Source organism: Phocoena phocoena, chromosome 4, assembly GCF_963924675.1.
Source record: "Phocoena phocoena chromosome 4, mPhoPho1.1, whole genome shotgun sequence".
Taxonomy (NCBI): domain Eukaryota; kingdom Metazoa; phylum Chordata; class Mammalia; order Artiodactyla; family Phocoenidae; genus Phocoena; species Phocoena phocoena.
Genome location: NC_089222.1, coordinates 14,051,237 through 14,076,196, shown reverse-complemented (window position 1 = coordinate 14,076,196; position 24,960 = coordinate 14,051,237). Strand labels below are relative to the sequence as shown.

The window sequence follows — 24,960 nt, the reverse complement described above, 5'->3', positions numbered from 1 at the left end:
GTTTAGCTAGGTCTCAGAGATGGAATCGTCCTCCCCGGAGAGCACTAAGAACTCTTCTTAGTGAATTACAATATTCCACCCTTACCCTTGCTGCCTGGTGATGTCGTGGATCAGATGCTGGGTTTTCTAACCTGGACGTCAATCTCAAGTTCTGTTTTGGACAAGGAGAAAAGAGGGCATAGGGGAGAGGGAGGTTGAAGACTATAGAAATGGCCTCAACCAAATTAATAACTAGTTTTTTTTACTGAAGTATAGTTGATTCACAATGTTGTGTTAATTTCTGCTGTACAGCAAAGTGACTCAGTTATACATATATATATACATTATTTTTATATATTCTTTTCCATTATGATTTATCACAAGATATTAAATATAGTTCCCTGTGCTATACAGTAGGACCTTGTTGTTGATCCATCCTATATATAATAGTTTACATCTGCTAAACCCAAACTCCCACTCCATCCCTCCCCGACACCCCTTCACCCTTGGCAACCACAGGTCTGTTCTCTATGTCTGTGAGTCTGTTTCATAGATAAGTTCATTTGTGTCATATTTTAGATTCCACATGTAAGTGATATCCTATGGTATTTGTTTTTCTCTTTCTGACTTACTTCACTTAGTATGATAATCTCCAGGTCCATCCATGTTGCTGCAAATGGCATTATTTCATTCATTTTTATGGCTGAATAGTATTCCATTGTATATATGTACCACATCTTCTATATCCATTCATCTGCGGATGGACATTTAGGTTGTTTCCACGTCTTGGCTATAGTGAATAGTGCTGCTATGAACATAGGGGTGCATGTATCTTTTTAGAATAGAGTTTGTCTGGATATATGTCCAGGAGTGGGACTGCTAGGTCATATGGTAATTCAATTTTGAGTTTTTTGAGGAACCTCCATACAATTTCCATACTGGCTGCACCAATTTACATTCCCACCAACAGTGCAAGAGGGTTCCCTTTTCTCCACATCCTCTCCATTATTTGAATAACTAGTTTTTAAAGCTGATGAATTTCTTCTCTAACTCTGCTTATTGGCAGGTGTGTAACATACTGCTTCCCCACACACACACACTGGCTGTGTCTCTCTCAGGGCTAATCACAATTCCTATGAAATATGTTCATTTTAAATCAAATCCACCCATTTGCCTATCTTCTCTTCCAGGTAGCTATAGATTTCACGGCTTCGAATGGGGACCCCAGGAACAGCTGTTCCCTGCACTACATCCACCCCTACCAGCCCAATGAGTACCTGAAGGCCTTGGTAGCTGTGGGAGAGATTTGCCAAGACTATGACAGGTATGAGACTCCCCATCTCTGTGGGTTCCTGTGGCCCTTGCCTGACCCTGGGCCAAAGAATGGAAATGAAGTTATGCTGAGGCTCATGAGAGGACAGAATAAAGCTTTGTCCCAAATGTGTTATCCTCTCCACACCTAGAGAAACTGAGTTCATGCCAAGCCTACACTGACCACCAAAACAATCCTTTCTTAGCTTTCTTCTCTTACTTGGCTGGCAGGACCACTGGATAGCGATTCTGGTTTCCCTTTTGTAGTTTCAGTATGTGCCTTGCTACTCAAAGTTTGGTGCATGGACCAGCAGCATAACGTCACCTAGGAACTTCATCAAGTCCCACTTGAGAATTTGAATCAGCATCTGCATTGTGACAAGATTCCCAGATGATTCATGTGCACTTTGGAGTTTGAGAAGCACTGGTTTATTAGACACTATTCTATCTGATCCTCACATTAAACATTCTGTCATGGGTGTTGTTTAACAGAAGAGGAAAACTGTGCAGGGAGGTGAAGTGATCTGTGCTCTGCTCCACACCCAGATCCAGCTCATTCCACAGTGTAAGCTCGTAATAGTGGGGTTTCATGGACCTCAAAAGCTGTTGGTAACTTTAACAGAAGGTGTGTGTGTGCCCACTACAGTGTGTGTATGTGTTTGTAAGTCTGTATAGAAAACACGATTTTGAGATCAGATCAGTATTACATTTATTTTTACTTGATAATGAATATTGACCTTGCCCACCAAGAGAATTCCCTGTAAGAAGTGATTTACATAAATTACATTGAACTGAATGTAATTTCCAGATTGAGGTGAAGTTGTTCACATGTTTGATCAAGAAGGCTCTTTGAAGTAGAACCAGTGTAAATATAAATATGGGTAAATCTCACTTGACAGCCTGGTATGATTGTAATATAGGGCTAGTTAGTAATGAGCAGCAACTAATTGACCTATTAAACCAGAAAAATAAAGGTGACTCTGTCCTCCGGTTTCAGGGAGATTTCATGGAATAGCCTGATTTCTGTTCTTTCTAGTCTCATAATTGGTTATAAACCATGATAACCTGATACACAGGCACCACAGGGAGTGACACAACCTAGTGACCAGAAAGTGCAGAGAAACCAAAAGGACAGGTAATAGGAAAGCTTCCAGCAGTGGACTTCCCACTGGTGAGTCTCTGGATTCATACTGTTCATCACCAATAACTCAAATGGGTGTGTGGCCAGTTGGGGATGAATGAACAGGTACAGTCAAATCAGACAGCTCTAAACACAAGGCCCCTGCTAACACTTCCTCTTTTCCACATTTGGAACAGAGGGCAATAATAACATTTTTAATTACCTTGTTGAAATGATACTTGTACTTAACCTTGAAATATTGTCTGTGAAGACAACTTGAATCTCAGCTCTGATTTCTTTAGGCCCCAATTCGGGGAGGTTCTTAGAGAGGCTCGTGTCATATGGAGACTTCTACCAAGGAGGGAAAAGATGGACATATTGCATCCTCACTGTCAGAAACTTCTCCAAACATCCCCAAAACAACAAAACAGTAATTCTCTCCTTTCTCTCTCTCTCACTCTCACATACACTCACACACACACACACACACACACACACACACACACACACACACACAAAAGTGTGTCCATGTGAGAGAAGAAGGAAGAGAGGAAACATCTTCTGGATTCTTAATAACTTTTAAATGTTGAAATTCTCATAAAAGAGATAAAGTAGGTAAAAGCACTTAGTACAACACAATAGCTGCTTAGTAATAAAGTTGACTCTGACTGACTCTGCAAGGCACAAGGCAGTGTAATAATGAATTCCAAAGAGGAGATTTGGTGAGCTGGCCAGAAATTAAGATGCTGACACCCAGAGTCCTTGCTGCGGTTCTGCAGCAGATTTACTGGACAAGCTGCAGAACTTCTGTTTCCTGATTACCTTGCATGAAAGATGCAGATACAACAGTCAGAGGGACCTGCACATCTTTTAGAGCTGTTATCCCTTTATAACGTGAGCCAGACAAAGCCTGGGGAGGATTTTGTATTCCCTCAAAAATACAGATTCATTCTAAAAGTAAGAGATGACACTTTTGGGGTTACATGAAGAATCATCACAAATGATTCTTTTAAAAATTTAAAAATAAAATACCAAAGTTGTCAGCCCCAATTGGCCAAGAAAAACAGGTTTCTTCAGCTCAGTGGAGCTTTTATATTTTTCATATAAAAAAGGCACCTCAACATTGAAATGGGCACACTAATGGCTTCTTGAAAACTGACAAGGTTCCACCGCTTCTCCTCTGTGTGGGTGGAAAGACAATAGACAGGAAGTCAGGACGTTTCAAGTTGGGGTTTTGGAATTAATTTATTCTTGCATCAAAGTCAGTGAGGTTGTTGCTCAAAAAGAAACACTTCAATAAAAACTGACAGAAGGCGCCGTTCCCCCTCCTGCAGCGACGCGGAGGTTTTTAATCCCCAAGAGGCTTGGAAATTCCTCCCAGCCTCTGACAGCCAAGGGTTTTCTTCCTCCCTTGTACAGTCACTGTTGATGGGTCATGATGAGCTGATCCGTGAAGCTGAACAGCTTGAGAGAAGCGTGAAGCTCGGAGTTCTCAGGGTGGCCTTGAGGGGAGACCAGACTCAGGTCCTGAGCCTGGAAGGCAGCCCTGCCAGCCCATTTTCTATGCACCTCTGAGAGAGAGACCCCTGCCCTGTCTCCCCTCCAGCTCCCCAAGAGCGTGCGCTCACAAACGAGCTCATCTGTTCTGGGTTGGTTGTAGCCCTTCCCCAGCTCCTACGAACAACCTGGTCTCTTTAGGCTGCTCAAGTCCAAGATGGTATCCATTCCTTGGGCTCAGCAGAGATGTGAGTCTCTGACCACCTGCCATGTCCCTCATAGAAAGGCTGGTCTAGCTGCTACCAAGAGAGTATAAATACGGTACATTGCTCGCAAATACAGACTGACGTTTAATAGGCTTGGCCAACCCCAGAATAAGGCAGGGGTACTGGAAACCACTGAGGCAGGCGTCTCCTCTGAGGTGTGCTCAGAGCAGTGCAGAGGCAAGGTTAGAACTGACACAGGCATGTTTGAGCGCAGAAGGTTGGGTTAGAAGTCGGAAGGCAGGGTCACATCACAGCGCTACCTTTTCCACTCTGCCAACACCAATCCATTGTTCTCAACCTTGGCTCCACATTGGAACCACTCAGGAAGCCTTAAAATAAGCTGGTACCTGGGCCCTACCCCCAGACACCCTGATTTAATTAGCCTGGTACACAACCTGAGGATCAGGATTTTTAATTCCAATGGGCATCCAGGATTGAGACCCAGAGTTAAATTGGGAGAGATAGGTGAGATGGAGCAGCTGAGGACCTACTGGGTGCCAGACCCCTCACACAGTGCTGTAAAGGCACAGAGAGATTAATAAGCATGGTTTCCCCTCAAGTTGGTCACAGTCTCATGGGAGAGAAAGGCACATAAATGAATCACAGCCCTACATGGCCTATGTAAGGATGGGGACGCATGAGGAAGGAAGGATTAACTCTATCCTTTGTGAGAAGAGAGATTGACAGTCGAGGAGGGCCTCCTGGGGGTGGTGAGTTCTGCTAATTCTGTTATTTGTTGTTATTAGCACATTATTCTGAATCATTAGACCAGACCAACCTCCTATGAAGGGCAGAGTCAACAGGGTCCTGGTGACAGGGGGGCCTGGGTTCAGATCCCAGCTCGGCTCTCTTTATTCTCCTGATGTTATACTGGGCCTTGTTTCCTTGACTGCAAATGAAAGATTTATCTAACTTCCCCTGCAGAGTGGTTGTAAGGATTAGATACAAAAGTTTTGCCTTTTGTACATACTTGATAAGTGATAGAGGCTATTTTCTTTAATACTCTTACACAAAAGGGAAAAGGACTATAGTGTCAGACTTAAAAGTCATTTTGGACTAATGACCTTTAAAAATTTTTGGCTCACATACTCGTAAAAAGAGTGTTAAAACATATAGCCCTCACACACTTTTGCATTGAAATCTAACATTTTCCATCAAGAGTTTAAATAGTGACAAAGAATGAAAATTCTAGTGTAATGTAAATATGGACATTTAAAAATAAAACTCTTACCTAACTCTTGCAAATGCATCCAGCAGAATCTAAATGCCATAGCTATTTGATACCTACCATCGTCCATTTAAACAATGCGCAAACAATTTCATCAGTTTGAGCTGAGAATTTTGTTTCTTCTTTTTCATGAGCTCATATTTACATTCCCTTCCCCCATAGAACTTCATTCCAATGTATCTTTAAAAATTTGGTTTGAAATTTCTTTATTGATCACTGTATCACACATGTCTTTAACTAAAATATGAATATAAATTTTTAAGTTTCCAATCTCTAAAATTTACTGTAATGAAAAGATTCAAAGTATTTAAAAATATCTTCTGGTTTAGTTCTTATTATAATCCTTATTAGTGTGTAATTGATCATAAATATTTGTGAAAGTTCAACACCTGATTATTGCCTATAAAAAATAGAAATGAAAAAATCTTAGTGAAACAGATAGTAGATTATTTTCCCAATTAGCTTACATATCTGTGGATGACTGCTACCTATGACCAGAATGGGAAAATCTAGCATCAATTCTAATCCAATTTTTTGTTTTTATCAATGTTAATACTAAGAAAGCTTGTTTTTATAAGTCCGTGGTAATGGAAAGAGTTTGCCTACGAGTATTATGTAATTCTTTCAATTCTAAGTTTTATATCAAAAAATTACATATCTATCATCAAAAGGTATTTTTAATGATCTAGCACTTGACATCAGCACTTCCTACAATTTTTTTAAAGCAAAAATCAGCAAAACTATCTGACTTACAAAAGGATTTGTTTGCTAGTGAGTCATTCACATCAGGAAGTATCTCTTTATTTTCTGCTGTGGAGCTTTTACACTCGGGAGCAACTCACCATGGTGGCTGAGATTCCTAGTGGGTGAGCAGAGGTTAATTGGGAGAGGGGAGGTGTGAATGAGGAGCAGGTATTTCCATCAGGGATGTTCCCAGAAGATGAATTTCAGTAAAGTATACATGGAGAGGTAGAGGAACTGAATACTGATTTCCCTTAAAAACAAAGAAGCCATGCTCTCATATCCCTCGAAGGGCTTTGCATGTCCATGTACCCTAGCTTTAAGACCACTGCTTTAGAGAACAGCCTTCATTAAATGTCTAGTTGTTCTGAAATGCTATTTTGCTCTGAGTTCATCTCCATTTCCTTATGGACACAGTCATTTGTCTTTTCTTTTATTAATCTCTTGCTTTAGCCCACTTTTCCTTACCAGGGAGGGTAAAAATGCATCTTCCATCTGCAGGTCATCTGATCAAGTTCTTTCCCTAAGAAGTTCAAGACGTCAAGCTCACTGCCACTGAAGACCCTGGGCTCTTAGATAGTATTTTATACTATTTTATTCCAATAGTAAGAAATACTGCCTTCAGCAATGTGGTGATCTGCCCTGAATTTTCCAGGTTGGAAGTTTCTACCAATCAAGTCCTCAATAATTGCTAAATGACCCCTTTACTCAGTGCTGCTGAATCCTATCTTAAGTTCCCTGATGTGTTGGCATGCTGATGCTTGCTTGTGTGCTCAGCTTGCCTTCCCTTGCCTCTTGCATAATAAGACTCCTCTCTTCCCAGTTCTATTTCTAATCAGGGAAAGTGAATGCTTAAATCTATTGTGCTTAGGCTTGAATTTTTTTCTTTAGTATGTTTATTAGGGTCATTGTGACTTCAGAGAACTGAGACCATCCTGATTCATTAATTATTCCCCTTGCAGGTGAGGCATTTTCCCTACCTCTGTACTCTTGAAACTCGGTTATATAACAGTACATCATGCTCAGCAAGCTTAAATCCACAAGGGTGGCTTGAAGGGTTAAAAGGAATATCATTACGTCTGGAACACTGGTTTTGTGATTAGAAATGGGTGGAATATTAAATCTCACCCCTCCTAAACTTATCAAAGAAGTTAAAAAATGTGGAGCCTTCTAGGTTTCTCTGTTTTGACTTCTGAGCCATCCGAGCTGGAAGAAGCAGGACCCATCCTCCACCCAGAACAGTTTTCTTCCAGACTTAACTAGAAAGTACCTCTAAAATCTCCCTTGCTGATTCCTCCCCACATCTACTCACCCTTGTCTTGGCTAAGAAGGAATTTCTGAGACAAAGTATTTCAATATTTCCAAGGACCAGAAGTATTTTTTTCTCAGAGCTGTGGTTAATCCTTTATAAGATTTTATGATTTTCTATTTATCATCATTAATACCTTTTCTAATACCTGATAGGTGCAATGCCCCACGAAGCCCATATCTACACAATCAAAAGGGAAAGAAGGAACTAGTGATTTTCTGGCAAATTTAGAGGTTGATTTCAGAGAAATCTGGTTTCCCTGTATCTCCCAACCCCTGCCCCAAATTTGGTCAAATGGGCTATATTTTGGTGAAGTTCTATCAAAGCCATCATTGGCTACTGATGACCTCTAAATCAGTTAGATAGTGATGGGTGACGGTCTGGCTTTGATCCTTTGACTTCTCAGCTTGGGACTCCCCTTTTGCATCCAGAGACATTCTGGGACAGTGAGCCCTTATCTGAATTTCCTTTTCTCCTCGGCTGGCTCTGCAAGAACTGCGAAATGGAGGAACTGTTCCAAGAACAAATCTCAGTTGTGTTTTTAATGGGAGAGAAAGTAAAAGGTAGATAGCCTGAGGGGGGCATGCCTTCTTCCAAGAGCAATACTCCAGAGCCCCACTGCAACAATCTCCTGACAGCACAAATTTTGCTTAAGAAGAGTCTTATCTGTGATCTGGTCAGGAGGCCCAGTTATGGGAAGTGCAAGAGGAAATCACATTTAATGCTGTACATAATCAGTAAGTCATGATGGTATAATAGAAAAGGCATGGGCTTTGGAATCACACAGTGCTCACTGATAAACACCTTAGGTCATTTTCTTAGCCTTTCTGAGACTCAGTTTATTCATCAGTAAAACAAGAATAATAAGTAGGTGGACCTTCAAACACTGTGTGAAAATTAACTAAGTATGTACATGGCCTAGCATCATATCTGGCATATTGTAGTGCCAATCAATGTTTATTCTTCTCCTGCCCATCGTCTCACCTATAGTAAAGGAAAGCAGTAAAGTGATGAACTTTGGGGATTATTTCTTGATCTTAGTTGCTCACACTATTGCTATCCCCTGTTACCACAGGTAATCAAGACGCATGAGTAGTCAGTATTTGGCATAGTGACCTATTCTTGCAAGGTAATGCAAGTTTGTGTTTTTCTTCCTCATTAAATGGACAAATGTAGCAACTTCTTTTTTTAAATTTCAGTGACAAAATGTTCCCAGCCTTTGGGTTTGGTGCCAGGATACCCCCAGAGTACACGGTGAGTGAGTGTTTTGCTATAAACAAAGGATGAGTTGGGTTTCCCTCACAGGAGTCTCACTCTTTCGACCTTTGATATAATTATGTAAGGGCCCAAAGAGGCAGAAGTGGTCTTCAGAACCAGTGAGATTAGCTCCTTGGAGCCTCTGTTTTGATGACAGCCAATCTCCTGGTATTCTGGATTGGCCTTCTCAGAGTCATTTCCAAATGAAGTGTTCCATTGTTTAGCTTCTTATAGACATAGTCAGACTGTGAAAACACTCGGAAGTTGATCTCCAGTGGCTCAGAACCCATGTATTCAGATCTCCCCTGGAGAAAGACCCTATTGACCATGTTGACAGTGAAAGTCCATGACAGTGAGGTCTACAGACTCCCTCATCCCAAGTCCCTAAGCACCAGTCTTTTGTGGGAGACACAGAAAAATCCTGAAGAAAGCGCTGCTTGGGCTCAGAGACTCTGGAGTTGAAAGGCTCACGTAAAGACACTGGAATCCTATTTGGTTTCGATGCCAATTTCTCACAAAGAAGGCAGAGACTGTACGTGGAGAGATTTGTGCTGCAGTGGAACTGAGGCATTCTCCTATGGTATACCAGATGGCCCTGTGGGACACTCTCCACAGGGGACCCAGCCTCCCAGGTGGGAGAACCTTGGAGAGGAACAGGGCTACTGCTGCAGCCTCAGGAAGCCTCTGAGGTCCCAGCTAAGTGCAAGCAATACCGCCCAGTCATCAATTTCTCTTTTACTGACCTTGTCTGAGCTGAACAGCAGGAGGCAGATGCCAACTTTTGCTTCCACCCCAGAGCTGTCAGACCAAGGGCCTTCAGTGAAAGAGGGAGTTCACCTCCCTTTTCCTGCTGGAATGAGAGATGATGGAGTAGCCTGTCTCCCTGACCTGTCCTCCTCCTTGTTTTCTCTGTAGCCCACACTGGCCTTCCTGCTGACCATGCTACAGAATTCTAGAAGCATTTGTCGGAAATCAGTACATGGTGGGGGAAGAATATAGAACAAGAGCTGTTGACTGGTGGCCTGTAGACATTAGGCCATATTCTATTTGACACACAGTTTTTTTTAAGAATTAGACAATTTCATATAAAATGTCAGATTTCTGGCTTCTCTGGAAAAACTGAAAGGCCTGATAACACTAAAATTAAAAGATTACACATAAAAGTATTAGCCAGAGCTCAGGAGATGCAGTCCCCTTCAGATGGGGTATCAGTTCCAGAATGTGGGCAGGTGGGTGCCCACCTTCCTCACAGAGGTGCTGAGCCTCGAGCCTGGAATGCACCTGGACAACCACCAGTCCAGCTGCCCTGAGATGCTTGAGAGTGTCCTCCTCACATCCCCCCAGACAGCCTTCCGGTCTCAGCTTGACCCAGCGGGGCTGAGGACAAAGGTGTGCAGCATACCTGGCTCCAGGCCTTTCTGTCCTCATCCCTGACATCTGCCTGGTCGCCCTTCTGAAGCAACTTCTTCTTCGTGCTGTTTGCTAAAGTCCTGATCCCCTGGCTCCACTCTGACTGGCAGCTAACTTATTCCTGCTGCCCTAACAGGCACCCCTTACGTATTCTCACTCTGCTCCCCCCAAAGCCATTCAGATACCCTTTTCCATGCCTCATCTCCCCTCTGCCCCAGACAGGCCCTGATGGTCTCAGCAACTCAAGTGCCCCCCAGAGTGTTTACAAAGTTACCATGACTTACTTCTTCAGGATAAAATCTCAGTTTGCATTGAAACTGAGCCACAAGTACCTCCGCCTTAGTTTGTGCTCTCCTGGGACCTTGCAACAGGGATTTGGAGGCAAGTAGTTTATTTGAGAGGTGGAGGAAACCTCAGTAGAGAGTGGGGAAATGGGGAGAGATCAACATAGGGTTTACTAACAAGCCATTACCAGCATGGACAGCCAGAGCTGAATCCCGGGAGACAATGCAGAGCGCCCACAGACCCCAAGGGGTAAGAGACCTGGGATATTGACACACCACCTCCCATCAGCCCATGATGAAGAGCTACTCCCCGGGGACATTACTCCCAGGGGACATTTATTCCCCACCATTTTTAGCCTGTCACTTGGGCAGGCAAAGCAGGCTCTGGAAGCCCAAGAAAAACTTAAGGTAAATAAAGCAGGCGGGATGATTGGCAGTCGGCTGAGTTGCCTGGAAAAGCCAAGGGCAAGGGAGTGTGAGCGAGGCACCAACAGCATCAGCTCTGACCCCCACTGAGAAAAGAGGGGTCTTTTAACACAATGACCTATTTTCTAGAACCCAGATAGTCAGTCCTGTGGGCAATAGCCTTTGAAATAGAAGTCTCAGTAAAATTCCAAGTGACCCAATAAAAATGTATAGATGCCAGGGCACCCCTCTTATTTTATCAGGTTTTAGAAAGAAAAAAAGTAAACCACATATTATTTGACCTTGTACATATGTCCTGCCAGGTAGAGGAATTTGTGTTGGAATTATTACTTTATTACTTTTCCAAAAGCAAGAGTCTATTTTTACCTGTATGTATGTGAAAATCCTCCTGCCTGGCAGCTCTGTATATTATGTTAGAATGAGTCTTAAATGTCAACAGCTTTGCTGGAGCCTTTATAACCATGGCCATGTCAAGCAGACAGCTTAGGTTATTGAGTTATCATTTTTTAATCACTGGCTCCAAATAGAACTCAACCAAATCTAAGCCTCTGGTCTGTGGCCACTTCTATCCGGAAGCTATTTGGAGTTACATTTTTATGAACTATTTTCTTGGATTTTTTTTTTCGTATGCCTTAGTCTCCCCCTCCTGCCAGCATTTATCTGATTCTAGAAAATCTCCCTGTCACCTCAACTCCACAGGGAGCTTAGAATCCACCCTCCATCTCAGAGTGATTGTGTAAAGGCTTAAAATGGTTCCCGCTGCTTGACACATAATGAATGTAATGAGCATCTGTTGGCAAACTCTAAGCCCCAGTGCCTCCTTACTGGATTAATGTTGTCATTCTCCTTTCTTCCTTTTGTAAATTTTAATTGGTGTCCAGGTATCTCACGACTTCGCAATCAACTTTAATGAAGACAACCCAGAATGTGCAGGTAAATCACAACGTGAAAGGAAGTCAGTGTTTCACAGCCCTTCCCTTCGTACTTTTCCCATTTTAGTTTCTCTCTCCTGATGCAGTATGTCAGTGATGATTGTCCACAGAGGAGAAGTAGGCTCCCTGGACCCAAATAAACACACTACTCTGAAGGCCACAACAGAGCAGAGACGGAAGAGCTGGAAAAGACAGAATGCAGAAGAGGTCTTGAGCTTAGAGCAAGAATATTGATTCCAATTCTGGATTCTTCTGGCCCAAAACACCCAAAAAACAAAAAAAATTGAGGGAAGGGTCACGTGATGGGCAGTGATGAGGTACCCCTCCTTCTGCTTTCCAAGCTGTCATCAAGTATTTATTTTGCACAACTTCCTCTCTCTGAAGTAATAAGGAAAGGGGGAAGCGTGGAGATCATGTGACACTTTCATGTTGGCAAAGGATATGCCCTCAGCAACTTCAAACAAGTCACTTCATGGTTTTGTGCCAGAAAGAGCCTTCTCAAAGGCTTTGGTCTGTATTATGTTATTTCCAGCTAGAAATTCCCCAAGACATTCCACAAAATAATGATGATGACTATGATGATAAATTGTATCCTAGAATCATTTTTCCTGATTTCTAAATAATAAATAGAGCCAAGTACACCTGTTGCTATGAAAATGGTAAGACATTTTTGCAGTGGGCTGGTGGAAATGTCTGTGTCTCTCCTCCTTCCTATAGAGGAGGAAGGGGCTGAACAGGATTAATTCAGATCCTGTGGGGGTGTAGAACATCCCGCAGTTTCTTTCACATATTTGGCACTAACTGTCCAAGAACATGATATCAATATCCCCAGGTCTGCACGCAACAACCTATGAGACCAGATCTCCATTCTGCCCTTATTCCCTCTCATCATCCCTCACGCCAAGTTTATTACAGTTTGGGCTTCCCTCATCTCAAACCATTCCCTCTCTTCAACTGTAAGAATGGTTTTCCATCAAAGCAGAATGAAGGACATATCCAGTGTTAACCCATTTCACATCTTAGAATTCACCTGCCTGGTATTTTTGGAAGAGAACTCAGACTTGCTTCTCTTAGGCAAAACCTCAAAAACCAAAACAGATAAAGAGCTTCTGTTCAGCATCACTTAACTTCAAAACCAGGCTATGTAATGATTTGGCACCTGTCTTTAGAATGGCAGACTTTGGGGCAGGACAAAGAGAATGAAGCATTTTCAGTCATTTTCATACACATTTTGTTGCATGCATGTGTATAAAGGCAGAACAGAGCACAACTTGCTCATCCAAGATGCCCAAACTCTGGTTGGCAGGATGTGGAGGGAAAAAAAATCACAGGAGGGGCTTTGTGGGTCTCTCTGGCTTAAAACAGGACCAGTGTGCTGTTTCAGGGTAGAAAGGGGTGCAGGCGGATGAGATGAAACAGGGGAAAAGAGAGGTAACACAGGCACAGACACAGAGAGGACCATTTGAACAAAAATCATAGATAATGGGACTGTCTCTGTGGGATCACAGTTAGAACATTCAGTGTGCAGCCAGGACTTACGCTGGGAGGAGCTACACTAGCAGGGCTGCCTCTTCCAGCAGAGCCCACCCATCATGATCTCTTGGATGGAAGCCCCCCTTAAATGAGGGGTGCCCATGGTGATGGACGTCACTCACCTGTACTACAGTCCCCAGCAGACGACTGTGACCATCATCTTGCTCATTCATCACACATTTGGGGAGCAGCTGCCATGTGCCCGACCTGCCTCGAGCTCATGAGAAAGAAAGTCACAATTCCTACCCACAAGGACTTTAACATCTGGAGAGATGGTTGTGGGTACACATCCTCACATAGGTGGCCCGGGGTGGTTATACTAGAGTCAACAGGATGGTGTGAAAATGAGAGGGATGTTAAAGCTGTGAGCATGGCCCTTAGAGCCAGACACACCTGGGTGTGAATCCTGAGTCTGCAGCAAACCTCTCTGAGCCTCAGTTTCCTACCTGTAAAATGGGTACAACGTTGGCTTCATTACAATAGGAGGATCTAATGAAATCTATTGTGTAAGGTGAGACATAAGGGAGACATTGGTGGAAATGATCGCTTTTGACTTGAACCTTTAAAGAGAATGATTTCAGACCAAAATGATTTCTCTCTGAGTTTTAAGTTGTAGGAATGCAAAATATTCCCAATACGAATCCCTTATTTTTGAAAGTGTAGAAAAAGATTTGGGAATACATAGGTTTGTAACTGACATTTTTTTAATGGGTCTAGAATATTCTCTTTGTCATAAAAAGCTTGTTTGTATTCTGTAGCAAACACAATCATTCATTAATAAATTCTTCCCAAGTCAATTTCAAAAAAAAAAATAAGTAAAATGAATAAAGAAAATTATTTTAGTGGGAGTGGAGGCAGAAATACCAGCCCAGATGTGGTATTTTCTTTTTTATCTTAAGAACATAGATGTGCTATTGATAAGGACTATTTGGGGGAAGTTAATGTTTCATTTGTGTGTGTGTGTGTGTGTGTGTGTGTTTGATTATAAATATATTTAGGGGGACTATTTAGCTATTGATCTTTGCCAATTCCACCTCAGGGATTCAAGGAGTTGTGGAAGCCTACCAGAGCTGCCTTCCCAAACTCCAGCTCTATGGCCCCACCAACATCGCTCCCATCATCCAGAAGGTCGCCAAGTCAGCATCAGAGGAGACCAACACTAAGGAGGCATCGGTAAGGAGAGGGGTGGTCTACCTGCTAATGGGCATTTACCCATCCTCACCTGGATACTGGCCATAGCACCCATCCCAATCTGACAATAAATTTGCATTTCTACCTGTGTGAGTTTGAAGAAGTGACTTAACCTTCCCCCTGTCCTCAGTCTCCTCACCTGAAAAGTAGGGATAATCATGCCTATCTCTGCTGGATTAACATGAGGCTTAGAGATGACATAACTCAAATGTCTGCAATGTTACCTGAACACAGAAGGCCTTCAACAAGGAAAGCCACTATATTCACTGGAGTGTAGGTTATCCTCATAAAACTCATACTCACCTTCAGTTCGTAGGAAGGAAGAAAGACAACTGTCCAAAACTAAGCTTGCTTTCCAGTGTACCCAGACTACAGATGGAAGTGAAGTAAAACAATGGGTTATTCTTCTGCCTGGTAGTCAAGTGAAGTAACACACAACATCACAGTGAAGGTTTATTTCAGGTCCTATTAGTGGTTTTCTTAAGAAAAATGAAAACCAAGGTTACAAGGCCAAATAGAGTTTGTTTTTTTCCCCTAATACATTAGACTTAAATATATTGCTGTAATAGCTTTTCTATGCATCATTTTTCAATACCGTCATTATGTCCTATGTCCTTTTTTAGCTGTATGGCATTTTCTCAGATTTAGCAGAATATTGCTAATGTCTGAAATTTTCTCTGTGATTTTATCCTGGGTTCCAAGACACTGAATTTGCATGAAGAATATGATATGCTGCTCCCTTACCTTCTTGTGTGAGCTCATCTGACCCCCTTGCCCTGTGCCTGTGTTCTCAGCTTCTCTTGTGTTAGGATCGGCTGGACTACACTCCCGTCTCATGGCGACCTCTGCTCTGTGCACTGCAGCACACACCTCCCAACTATTAGGAACACTGACCTCATACTTATATTCCCTTTCTCGCCTCATCACCTATTTTTCCCTTTCTACTGAAGACTCATTCCTATTAGCAAATAAAGCATGTTACAATATCTCTTGTTTAGGTTCAAAACTCTCTCTCAACACTTCACCCTTTAGGTACTGTCCCTCATTTTACTCTCTTTTACAGCAAAATTCATTGAAAGAACTGCCCATATTCACTGCCTCCATCTATCCTCCCATTGACCCTTCCACCTGCACCACCCAAACTTTGCTCCCCAACACCCCTGTGAAGACCATGTTTGTCAAAGTCAATAGCATCTCCATCTTGCCAAACCCACAGAGGCCTTGAAGCAAATCTGAATCCTCTCAGATGCAAGATTTAGGCATAAGGTTGGACAGGATCAGTATTTAATTTTATTTTTAACCTTTTTTTTGATCACCAGGACTTCAAATTCAAATACTCAAATAATACCTTGCTCAGAAACCAAACACATAAAATAGATTTTAAGAAAACAGACTATTTTTTCTAAATATGGGCTGAAGGATGAGGTCCAAACTTGTCTATACTCCTTGACTCCCTTTATCCCCAAGAGCATCCAAGGCATCCCTAGGGCTCCTCGGAGCCCGGTTTGAATCATCTCAGCCTCCCTGGGGTACCAGGACTCACAGGAGTAAAGAGAATCTGACATAGGTCTGAGTTCTGGACTAATACAAACCAGCATGAGGTTTTGGCTATTACTCACTCCTCCAGGGACAGATGGGTCTGCTCTGAAAGGACAGGTCAGGAAACAGTACTGGAAGCATCTAATCCACATCTCCCCAAATAACTCACTCCTATAGGCCAGGAACACTGATGCTTTCCCCCAGAGGTTTCCATTATCTTTTGAACAGTGTGTGGTCCAGGGCCCCTTGTTATCACTGATTGCTAAGGGTCCTAACCTTGAACCTTGTAGGCAAGTGGTGCCAGGAAGTCTGTGGCTGTAGGATTTTCTCCTCAGTTTTGTGGAACTCTTCTAGAAAGAAAAAAAATGTCCTCTCCTTATGTAAGCAGGACCTCACGTACATTCAAAGACTATAATATTTCACCCATGAGCACTTTCCTAGCCTGACTTTGGAAGCAAATGTTACTGCGACCTTTATTGGAAATTTCCATCAGGGTTTTGATCCAACAGTCTGCAGCCTATTACCTTTAGCTAGCTTAAACCTGGAAGGATCAGGTTCTAGAATCTTGACAGTCTCTTCAGACCAGAGCTTCTTAACCATTTTTGTTCCATGGACACCACTAGCAGCTGGTGAAGCCCATGGACCCCTCCTCAGAAGGGCCTTTAAATGCACAAAATAAAACATATGTTATAAAATAAACCAATTATACTGAAATGCAGTTAGCAAAATATCTTTAAATGTTACATAGAAGCATCATAAATATAGTAATAAAATTAAATTATGAGAATTTGTGGCTGGCCTAATAATTCTGTAATTTCTAAGTAGTGTTGAATGTAAATGACACGTTGAGATATTTGCAAACACTGTAAGATAAGAGGAACGTATTCTGTGATTTCTATTAGTGACTCAGTCACAAGTACAGTTAAAACTAATTTTATTTGTTAATTATATTTAGGATTGAAAAAAATGATAAGTTTTAGTTAGAGGTTAGTGAAAATAAAACTTTAATTTACCCCAGCTGCACAGACTGCCTGAATTCTTTCAACTCAACAGTCCGCAAGCCTAGGTTAAGAACCCCTGCTCTAAATGAAAAGCCAGCCACATTCTGCAACCTGTTTTTCAGTGGCTTGCTAGGTAAGAATGGCTTTTACATTTTTAAATGGTTGAAAAAAATCAAAAGGAGAATAATATTTCATGACACACAGAAGTTACATGACATTCAAACTTGTGTCCATCAGTAAAGTTTTAACGGAACACAGCCATGAACATTCCTATCAAGCACTGTCTATGGCTGTTTTTATTCTAACAGGCAGAGTTATGTCATTGCCACAGACATCATTATGGCCCGCAGAGCCTAAAGTATTTATTATAGCCCCTTTACAGTTTTCTGTAAAGTTTGCCAACGTCCGCTCTAGACCACAACAACTCTAAACTTTCTTGATGTGGTCGTGTGACTGTCAGGTTGTTTGCTCCTGTGGGTATTGTAGGGGGCAGGTAGGGGAGATCCGTGCCCTGGACCATGAAGGTCGAATCAAACAGGAGTTAGGGGAGGGTGGGGAGTGGACGATGAGGGCACAGAAGTGTGATTCACTCACGAGTCCACCTGATCAGGAATCAGGATGAGTCTCCATCCAGGTGTGGCACCTGCCATGACCTCTAAGGCACACCCTGGGAAGAGTCATTTCTGGTTTCCTACACTGCTTCCCTCCAGCCCCAGGCCACCAAGCTGCCTCCTTCTGTGCCTTCTCCTTGCAACTCCCTAGCTCCTCAATCACTTCACCCAACTGTAACCTTCCTCCAAACTCCCAGGCCACCTTCTCTGTGAATGTATAAGACTTAAAAAGCATAGGTATGGATGAAAATTGACAATTCGAATGAATTTGAAAATTGATCAACTAGCACTAGGGGTGGGTAGTGGACATGGAACAGAATTAGTCATATATATATATGTATATTTGTTTGTTTGTTTGTTTTTGTCTGCATTGGGTCTTCATTGCTGTGCACGGGCTTTCTCTAGTTGCGGTGAGCGAGGGCTACTCTTCGTTGAGGTGCTCAGGCTTCTCATTGTCGTGGCTTCTCGTTGCAGAGCACAGGCTCTAGGCTTCAGTAGTTGTGGCATGTGGGCTCAGTAGTTGTGGCTGGCAGGCTCTAGAGCTCAGGCTCAGTAGTTGTGGTGCACGGGCTTAGTTGCTCTGCAGCATGTGGGATCTTCCCAGGCCAGGGCTCGTATCTGTGTCCCCTGCAATGGCAGGCAAATTCTTAACCACTGCGCCACCAGGGAAGCCCCAGAATTAGTCTTTATGTTAAACTGTATGGAAAGCATGCAGGACATGTGACTATCTTCATCATAGTGTGAATTTCTCTTCTCTCTAATTGCATTTTTGACTGAGTTGTTTTGTTTAAAAACATTTTTTTCAGACTCACAGAGAAAAATGGGAACTCTTTAGCACTGCCAGCCTATATGCAGCTTTCTAAGTGTGAATCTCAAAAACAGATGTTTTCAACATGTGATTATTCTACCTAGCCTTTCACCTTTGAAATGTGGCAACTTGGAATGGTTTCATCATCCCACATTTATTCCCTGTAGATGTAGAACATATTGCAAAGATTACATCAGAAATTCTTTTGGGTTTGGCATGAGCAGCATCTCAGTGACCTCCTTCCCTCCCCTCTCACCTGAGAGGCTGTCATGATGCCTCTAACGACTAAGGACGGTGATGTCCTCCACTGGGCCTTCCTTCTCCAGACCCCGTAACCCTTCCCAAGCCCTTCCTGTGCTGATGAGCATGGAGCCTTCTCTCCAATCTCCATCTCAGATGAGTCACCCACCAGCCTGTCCAACCAGGACTTAGAGCAGGAAGAGTCTTCTGCCCACATCCTTGGAGAAGGGCAGCCACCTGCAGGCCACTCATTAGCCCAGGGCACACAGCCTTCAGAGGGAGAGACTGTGACCCTTGCCTTTTCTAGCAGGGCTTTAGCACAGCGCCATCCACTAGAAATACAGTGAGAGGCATGCAGAGATTTTAAATTCTCCAGTAGCCACATTTTAAAAAGTGAATAGAAGCAGGGAAATTAATTTTAATAATATATTTTATTTAACCCAGTATAACTAAAACATTATCATCTTAAGAGCTATTCCATATAAAAATTATTAATAAAATATTATACATTCTTTTTTTTTGTACTAAGTCTTCAAAATCCAGTGTGTATTTTATACTCACATCATCTCAATTTGGATGCTAAATTACCATGGAAAATACTTGATCCTTATATAGATTTTATAAGTTGATAATTGAGAAAGTGGATTCACTTATTTATAGTTATTACAAACATACTTAAAAGATTTCCAATAACTCAATCGGGTATCCACTTTTTAAAGTTAAATTTAAATTCATTCAAATGAAATAAAATGAAAATTTCTGTTTCTCCATTGTTTTCACCACATTTCAAGGGCACCATAGTTACATGGAGCTGGTGGCTATTGTAAATATTAGGCAGCTCAGCTTTAGACTCTTGCAAATCTCCAAGCTGAAGAGGACCATATGAATGATCTAGCCCCACCCCTCATTTGAGAGATGAAGAGGCTGAGACCCAGAGGAGTTAAGAGAAAATTCCCAGTATCTCAGAGCAAGAGGCTTTGAAGCCAGCCCCCCTGACTCTTCTGCTGCTCTGTCTACACCCTGTGCTTTGTAAACATCACTAAGGTTTACATTAGAATTAACCTGCAATTACTGTGCCTGCCTTTAAGCTCCATTCATCCTAAGTCTTCAGTGTTTAGGGTTGTCAACACGGGCACTCAGGAAAAGTCAGTTGTCATTTGCTGTGGTCAGTATGCACTGGAGCCACCGGAGTGTGTAACTGGCTTTGTCCTTGTCTCTCCCACCTCTCCATCCCCATCGTCTCCTGGTGTCCCACCAATGGCAGCAATACTTCATCCTGCTGATCCTGACTGACGGGGTCATCACAGACATGGCCGACACGAGGGAGGCCATCGTCCATGCCTCCCACCTCCCCATGTCGGTCATCATCGTGGGAGTGGGCAACGCAGACTTCAGTGACATGCAGATGCTGGACGGTGACGACGGGATTCTGAGGTCGCCTAAGGGAGAGCCCGTCCTTCGCGACATCGTCCAGTTCGTGCCCTTCAGGAACTTCAAACACGTACGAATATCTCGGGGGCTTCCCCTGGGAGAGCAGAAGCCCCCCCCCCCATTTTTCCACCAGTGTTCGTAGTGAAGCAATGCCAGCTGTCCCTGCCTGGGCCGGGCCGATTCCCACCCAGGACATGTAGAGCTTGGCTTGCTGGAGAAAGAAGTATAACCTGAGTCAGTCATGCTAACTATGTGGCCAACATTTCATTGGAGCTTGGCCTCATCCACAGAATTTAGGGTCTCCAGTGTACCCAGGACTGCCATGTACAGTTGGGCAGGTTGTTCCCTGCTCAAGGTTGCCTGGCTGAAGTAGCAAAGAGCTGAAATTCGGCCTTGGTTCTCCTTGTCAAGCCATGTGCCCTGGCAGAGGTCTGTGTTTGCCTTGGCAAAGTATATTTTCAAAATGATAGAAACTTAAATCCTGTATAAATGTACAGTAAGCAGCATCAAAGATTTATTCAATTCATTAATGAGGGAAACAGCAAGATATTAAAGTTAGTTTAAAGGATGATATTAAACAGTTGTTTGTGGTCAATAGGGGAAAATGCTGGAATAAGTTTGCTAAGGCAGAATCAAAACTGGTTCATGACCCACAGGGTTTAAAAAAAAAAAAACTTTTCTGATTCATACAGTTTCCCTCTGGGATGGCCGTGGCCCTGAAGAGCCCTGCAGAGCCTCCCCCACTGTGTCACAGACAGCCCCCTGTGTTCTTTTGTTCCATGCCCCAGTGAAAGCTCCCACAAGTGTGTGGGCAGTGAGCCTGGGTGACTCACAGAGGGCAACTCTGCTACCATAGCCCATCTTCAACTTACCCAAGGGGAGGTTTCCAAGCCCCCAGGTTGTCTGCACAGGACAAAGGTGGGGCATCCTCTTCAAGTTGGGGTGTGCTGGAGCTGAATCGCCCACAGTTGTGTTCATCATTGAAACCACTTGCTCACATGGTGCCCAAGGTGGGGGGAGGGTGTTCTTCTAGACTGTGATGTCCCGCCCCGTCTTGTCAGCTTGACAGAAGTACCACAGGACTGACCACCACCCACAGCGTTGCCTGAGTGAAGAGGGGTCCAAGAGCTTCTCCAAACCACCCTCTCCCCGCCCCCTACAGACACACACACACACACACACACACACACACACACACATGCCACGGGGCCATGCACTGTTGCAGCCTCCACCCCACCCCTGCTCTCCCTCACACACCCGCAGAGTGCCTGCTGTGTGCTAGCACTGGCACCACAGTGAGAGGAGGAGCCATGGGGCCCAGCCTCCAGGAATTTACTGGAAAACTGCCTGGTTGGGACACAGGTATCCGCAGAAAACTTACACCAAGCGATCTGTGGACGATTGAGGTGGGCCACCCTGTGGCTACAAAACTTCAGAGAAGCGGCTGGAGCTGGGACATAAGGAGGACAGACCTTGTGGAGTGGGCAGGGAGGTGAGGGACACCCACAACAAGGAAGTGCCTGATCAGGGCGAGGAAGGGGGCGCACTCACTGCCCCGCTGCTCCAGGCTCCCAGCTCCCTGTGGTCAACTAGAGCAGAGTACCAGGAGTTTAGCACCAGCCTTAGCTTACTGAATTTCAAATTAGATTCTGAGAACCATTTCATTATCCAAACTAATCTATTCTGAATTCAATAAACCATAAATAAAACTCAAGGTGAGGCACGGATATCATTTCATATAGCCAGGAACCCATGAATCACCTCTCTTTTTCTGCTCTACATGGTAACTCAGAGCTTCGGACAGGGCAGAGGCTCTGAGCTGTGTGGCTTGGGGCAAGTTACTTAACCCCTCTGTGTCACAGACTTTCATCTGTAAAACGGGGCAAATAACACACACATTGGAAGATTAGAGGTGGGGCTTATATAACGCTCAGCACAGCGCCTGGGGCCTGTAGGTAGTTAATAAATGTGACTTTTATTACTGTTCTTGCCAGCTACTTTCATATTTTTTCTGCCTTATCCCAAGTTAATGGACCTCCAGGCCCTCTCTGCTCCCTAGAACCACCAGCACAGATATGCAAAGGGCGGGAGTATCATTGGGAACTGTGCTGTCCAACACAGTAGCAAAGAGCCACAAGTTGTTATTTAAATTTAAATTCATTAAAATTAAATTTAAAAATCAGTTTTTAGTCACACTAACTACATTGCAAGGGCTCAGTGACAGCACGTGTCTGGTGACTACCACATTGGACAGTGTAACTACAGAATACTTTTATCATCTGAGCAAGTTCTGCTTGACATACTGTTCAGGAATATTTTTGTCTTCAAATAACAGCAAATCCATCTCACAGTGGATTACATGAGTGGTTCTTAACCAAGGATGATTTTTCTCCCCAGGGCACATTTGGCAATGTCTGGAGACATTTTTGATGGCTACTTACATCCAGTGGGTAAAGGCCAGGGATGCTAGTAAGCATCCTATGATGCAGAGGGCAGTCCCCACACAAAGAATTATCAAATATATCCAATATATCAAAATAGCAATAGTGCCAAAATTGAGAAACCCTGGATTATATAAGTACAAATATACTTTTCTCGTGTAGCTAGATGTTAGGGGCTGGTGGCTGCTGACATTAGTTTTTTTCAATGATTCAATAGTGTCAGGACCAGCACTTAAGAGATTCTTTTTGTTATTCCCTCACAATGATAAAATGGTTGCCATAGCTCTAGGAATCATATTCTAGTTCAAGGAAAAAAGGACGAAGAAAGAGAAACAGAGCCAGTGATGTCTGTTAAAGAGCTCCAAGAAACACCCCCCAGGAAACTACCACTTGGGTCTCAAACAATGAAATTGGATCACATGGCCATCCCTAGATGCCAGGGAGACTGGGAAGTCAAGTCTTTATCTTTCTAAACTTTGTGTGAGCAATGACCAGAGAGAAAAGGGAGGAAATGACTATTGTGTCTTCCCCAGTGTAAAAGTGGGCCATGATCTAACACATGACCCTGAGCAGTTATTTATAAAATAAAAGAGCATTCATGGATACCAATGTCCAACATACTATGGCACCTTCAAAATGTGAGCAGTCGCTTTAGAAACACTCCTCACTGTGTTTTCAGATTGTTTTTAAGGTACGTGTCTCTTACATTTTGAGCCTCCTAAAAACTCTGAGATAGAATGAATTCCTGTTCTTTCCTTTCTTGTCTCAGAATATCGGGGCTTAGCAAAGTTGAATGGCTGAGTGACAAGCCACATAGGAAGGAAAGAGCTAGAAACCTGGTCATCTGGCATTTAGTCCAGCCCCCTGTCCTTCAGGACTTTTCCAGAGGGACCTCAAACGTTTCTCTCCGCTTCACATTTTCAACCTCTTCAGTAATTGCTAACAATGAGGTTCAGGCAATCTTATTTGCCCAGTGGCTGGGGAGTTAGTAGTGAGTGCCAGGGTCAGAGGTCAGGCCCAGCTCTGCATGAGTCCAGAGTCCATGCAGAATATCAACCTCTACCTTTCTCTGCCCCAAGGCCTGCAGTGAGTCCATAATGCTGATATAAGAAAGGCTACATAAATTAGCACAGTATTCAAGACTCTCCATCACCTGGCCACAAGCTCATTTTCCAACTGAATGCCCCACCAATCCTGCATCCCCAACACACACACACACACACACACACACACACACACACACACACACATGCACTTCCTTTAGAGCCCCATCAGATGACTCACTGTCCCTAGAATGATCAAATGCCACTCCTCTCCTTCTCCCTGTTTTAAAATATACCCAATGTAAATGCCATCTCTTCTTGGAAGCCTGCTGTGATTTCCTCCAAGATGCCTTAGTCTTGGCTTTTTGTGCTCTGGTCACACAGTGTCTGTGACTCCCTAGAGCAGTGCTTCTCAAATTTCAATATGCACAGGAATCACCTAGGCATCAAGTTAAAATGCAGATTCTGATTCATTAGCTCTGGGATGGGTCTAAGATTATACATTTCTAACAAGCTCCCATTGATGTGATCTGCTGGTCTGTGGGATGTTTCATGTTCTGCCTCATAGGAGGGTTAATTTCGGCCCCACCACGCTCCCCTCACATGACTGTAACTTCCTAATGGCAAGAATCATAGACCCTATAAACGCTCGCATAGTGCCTGGAACATAAATAGGTGTATGGATTTGAATGTAAATCAGACACAAAACTGCAAGGCAATTCTTTCTGCCATCCAGTGTTCACCCATCCTCAGATGTGAATAGTTTTATATTTTGAGACAGACATGAAAAAATGTAATTATGAAATTAAAGGTTCATTTTCCAACAATCTGACAACTCTTGCTTGGAGTAGACGCTGACAGGTACAGAATGAATGATGAATGAGTGAATGAATGGGACCAGCTGCTTAGAGCAGGACTCAAGTCTTTTAGGCTGATTTGGGTCAGATTCCCTTGGCCAGGCACCAAAGTCACTGTGATTTCTTCTTCCCTGCAGGCATCTCCAGCTGCCCTGGCAAAGAGCGTGTTGGCTGAAGTCCCAAACCAAGTCGTGGACTATTACAATGGCAAAGGGATTAAGCCAAAATGTTCATCAGAAATGTATGACTCTTCCCGGACACTGGCTCCATGAAGTCTACATACTTTTACAGAGTCCTTGAATACTATTCCTGCTGATACTTAATACTTCTATTACCCTGTACTTAAAAAGACACAAAGGTACACATATAAAAATAGCACGTTTTGGTGATTTTTAACTAACAATTTTTTTTGCATGTGTAGCCCTGAGGCCTGGATCTGCTAAGCCCTTGTATTGTTAAAGACTTTTTACAAAGAAACACAGATAATTATAACTTACTCTTTACA

General features: G+C 43.2%; 1 protein-coding gene across 1 annotated transcript in view; it reads left to right on the top strand.

The window, feature by feature from the left end:
• Positions 1-24,727, top strand: part of CPNE4 (copine 4) — a 421,313-nt gene extending 396,586 nt beyond the window's left edge. Inside the window, exons 10-15 of the mRNA XM_065877050.1 lie at positions 1,170-1,303; positions 8,651-8,705; positions 11,710-11,761; positions 14,333-14,466; positions 19,948-20,184; positions 24,593-24,727. Coding sequence (XP_065733122.1) covers positions 1,170-1,303; positions 8,651-8,705; positions 11,710-11,761; positions 14,333-14,466; positions 19,948-20,184; positions 24,593-24,727 — 747 coding nt within the window. The remainder of the gene's footprint in view (positions 1-1,169; positions 1,304-8,650; positions 8,706-11,709; positions 11,762-14,332; positions 14,467-19,947; positions 20,185-24,592) is intronic.
• The last annotated feature ends 233 nt before the right edge of the window (positions 24,728-24,960 follow it).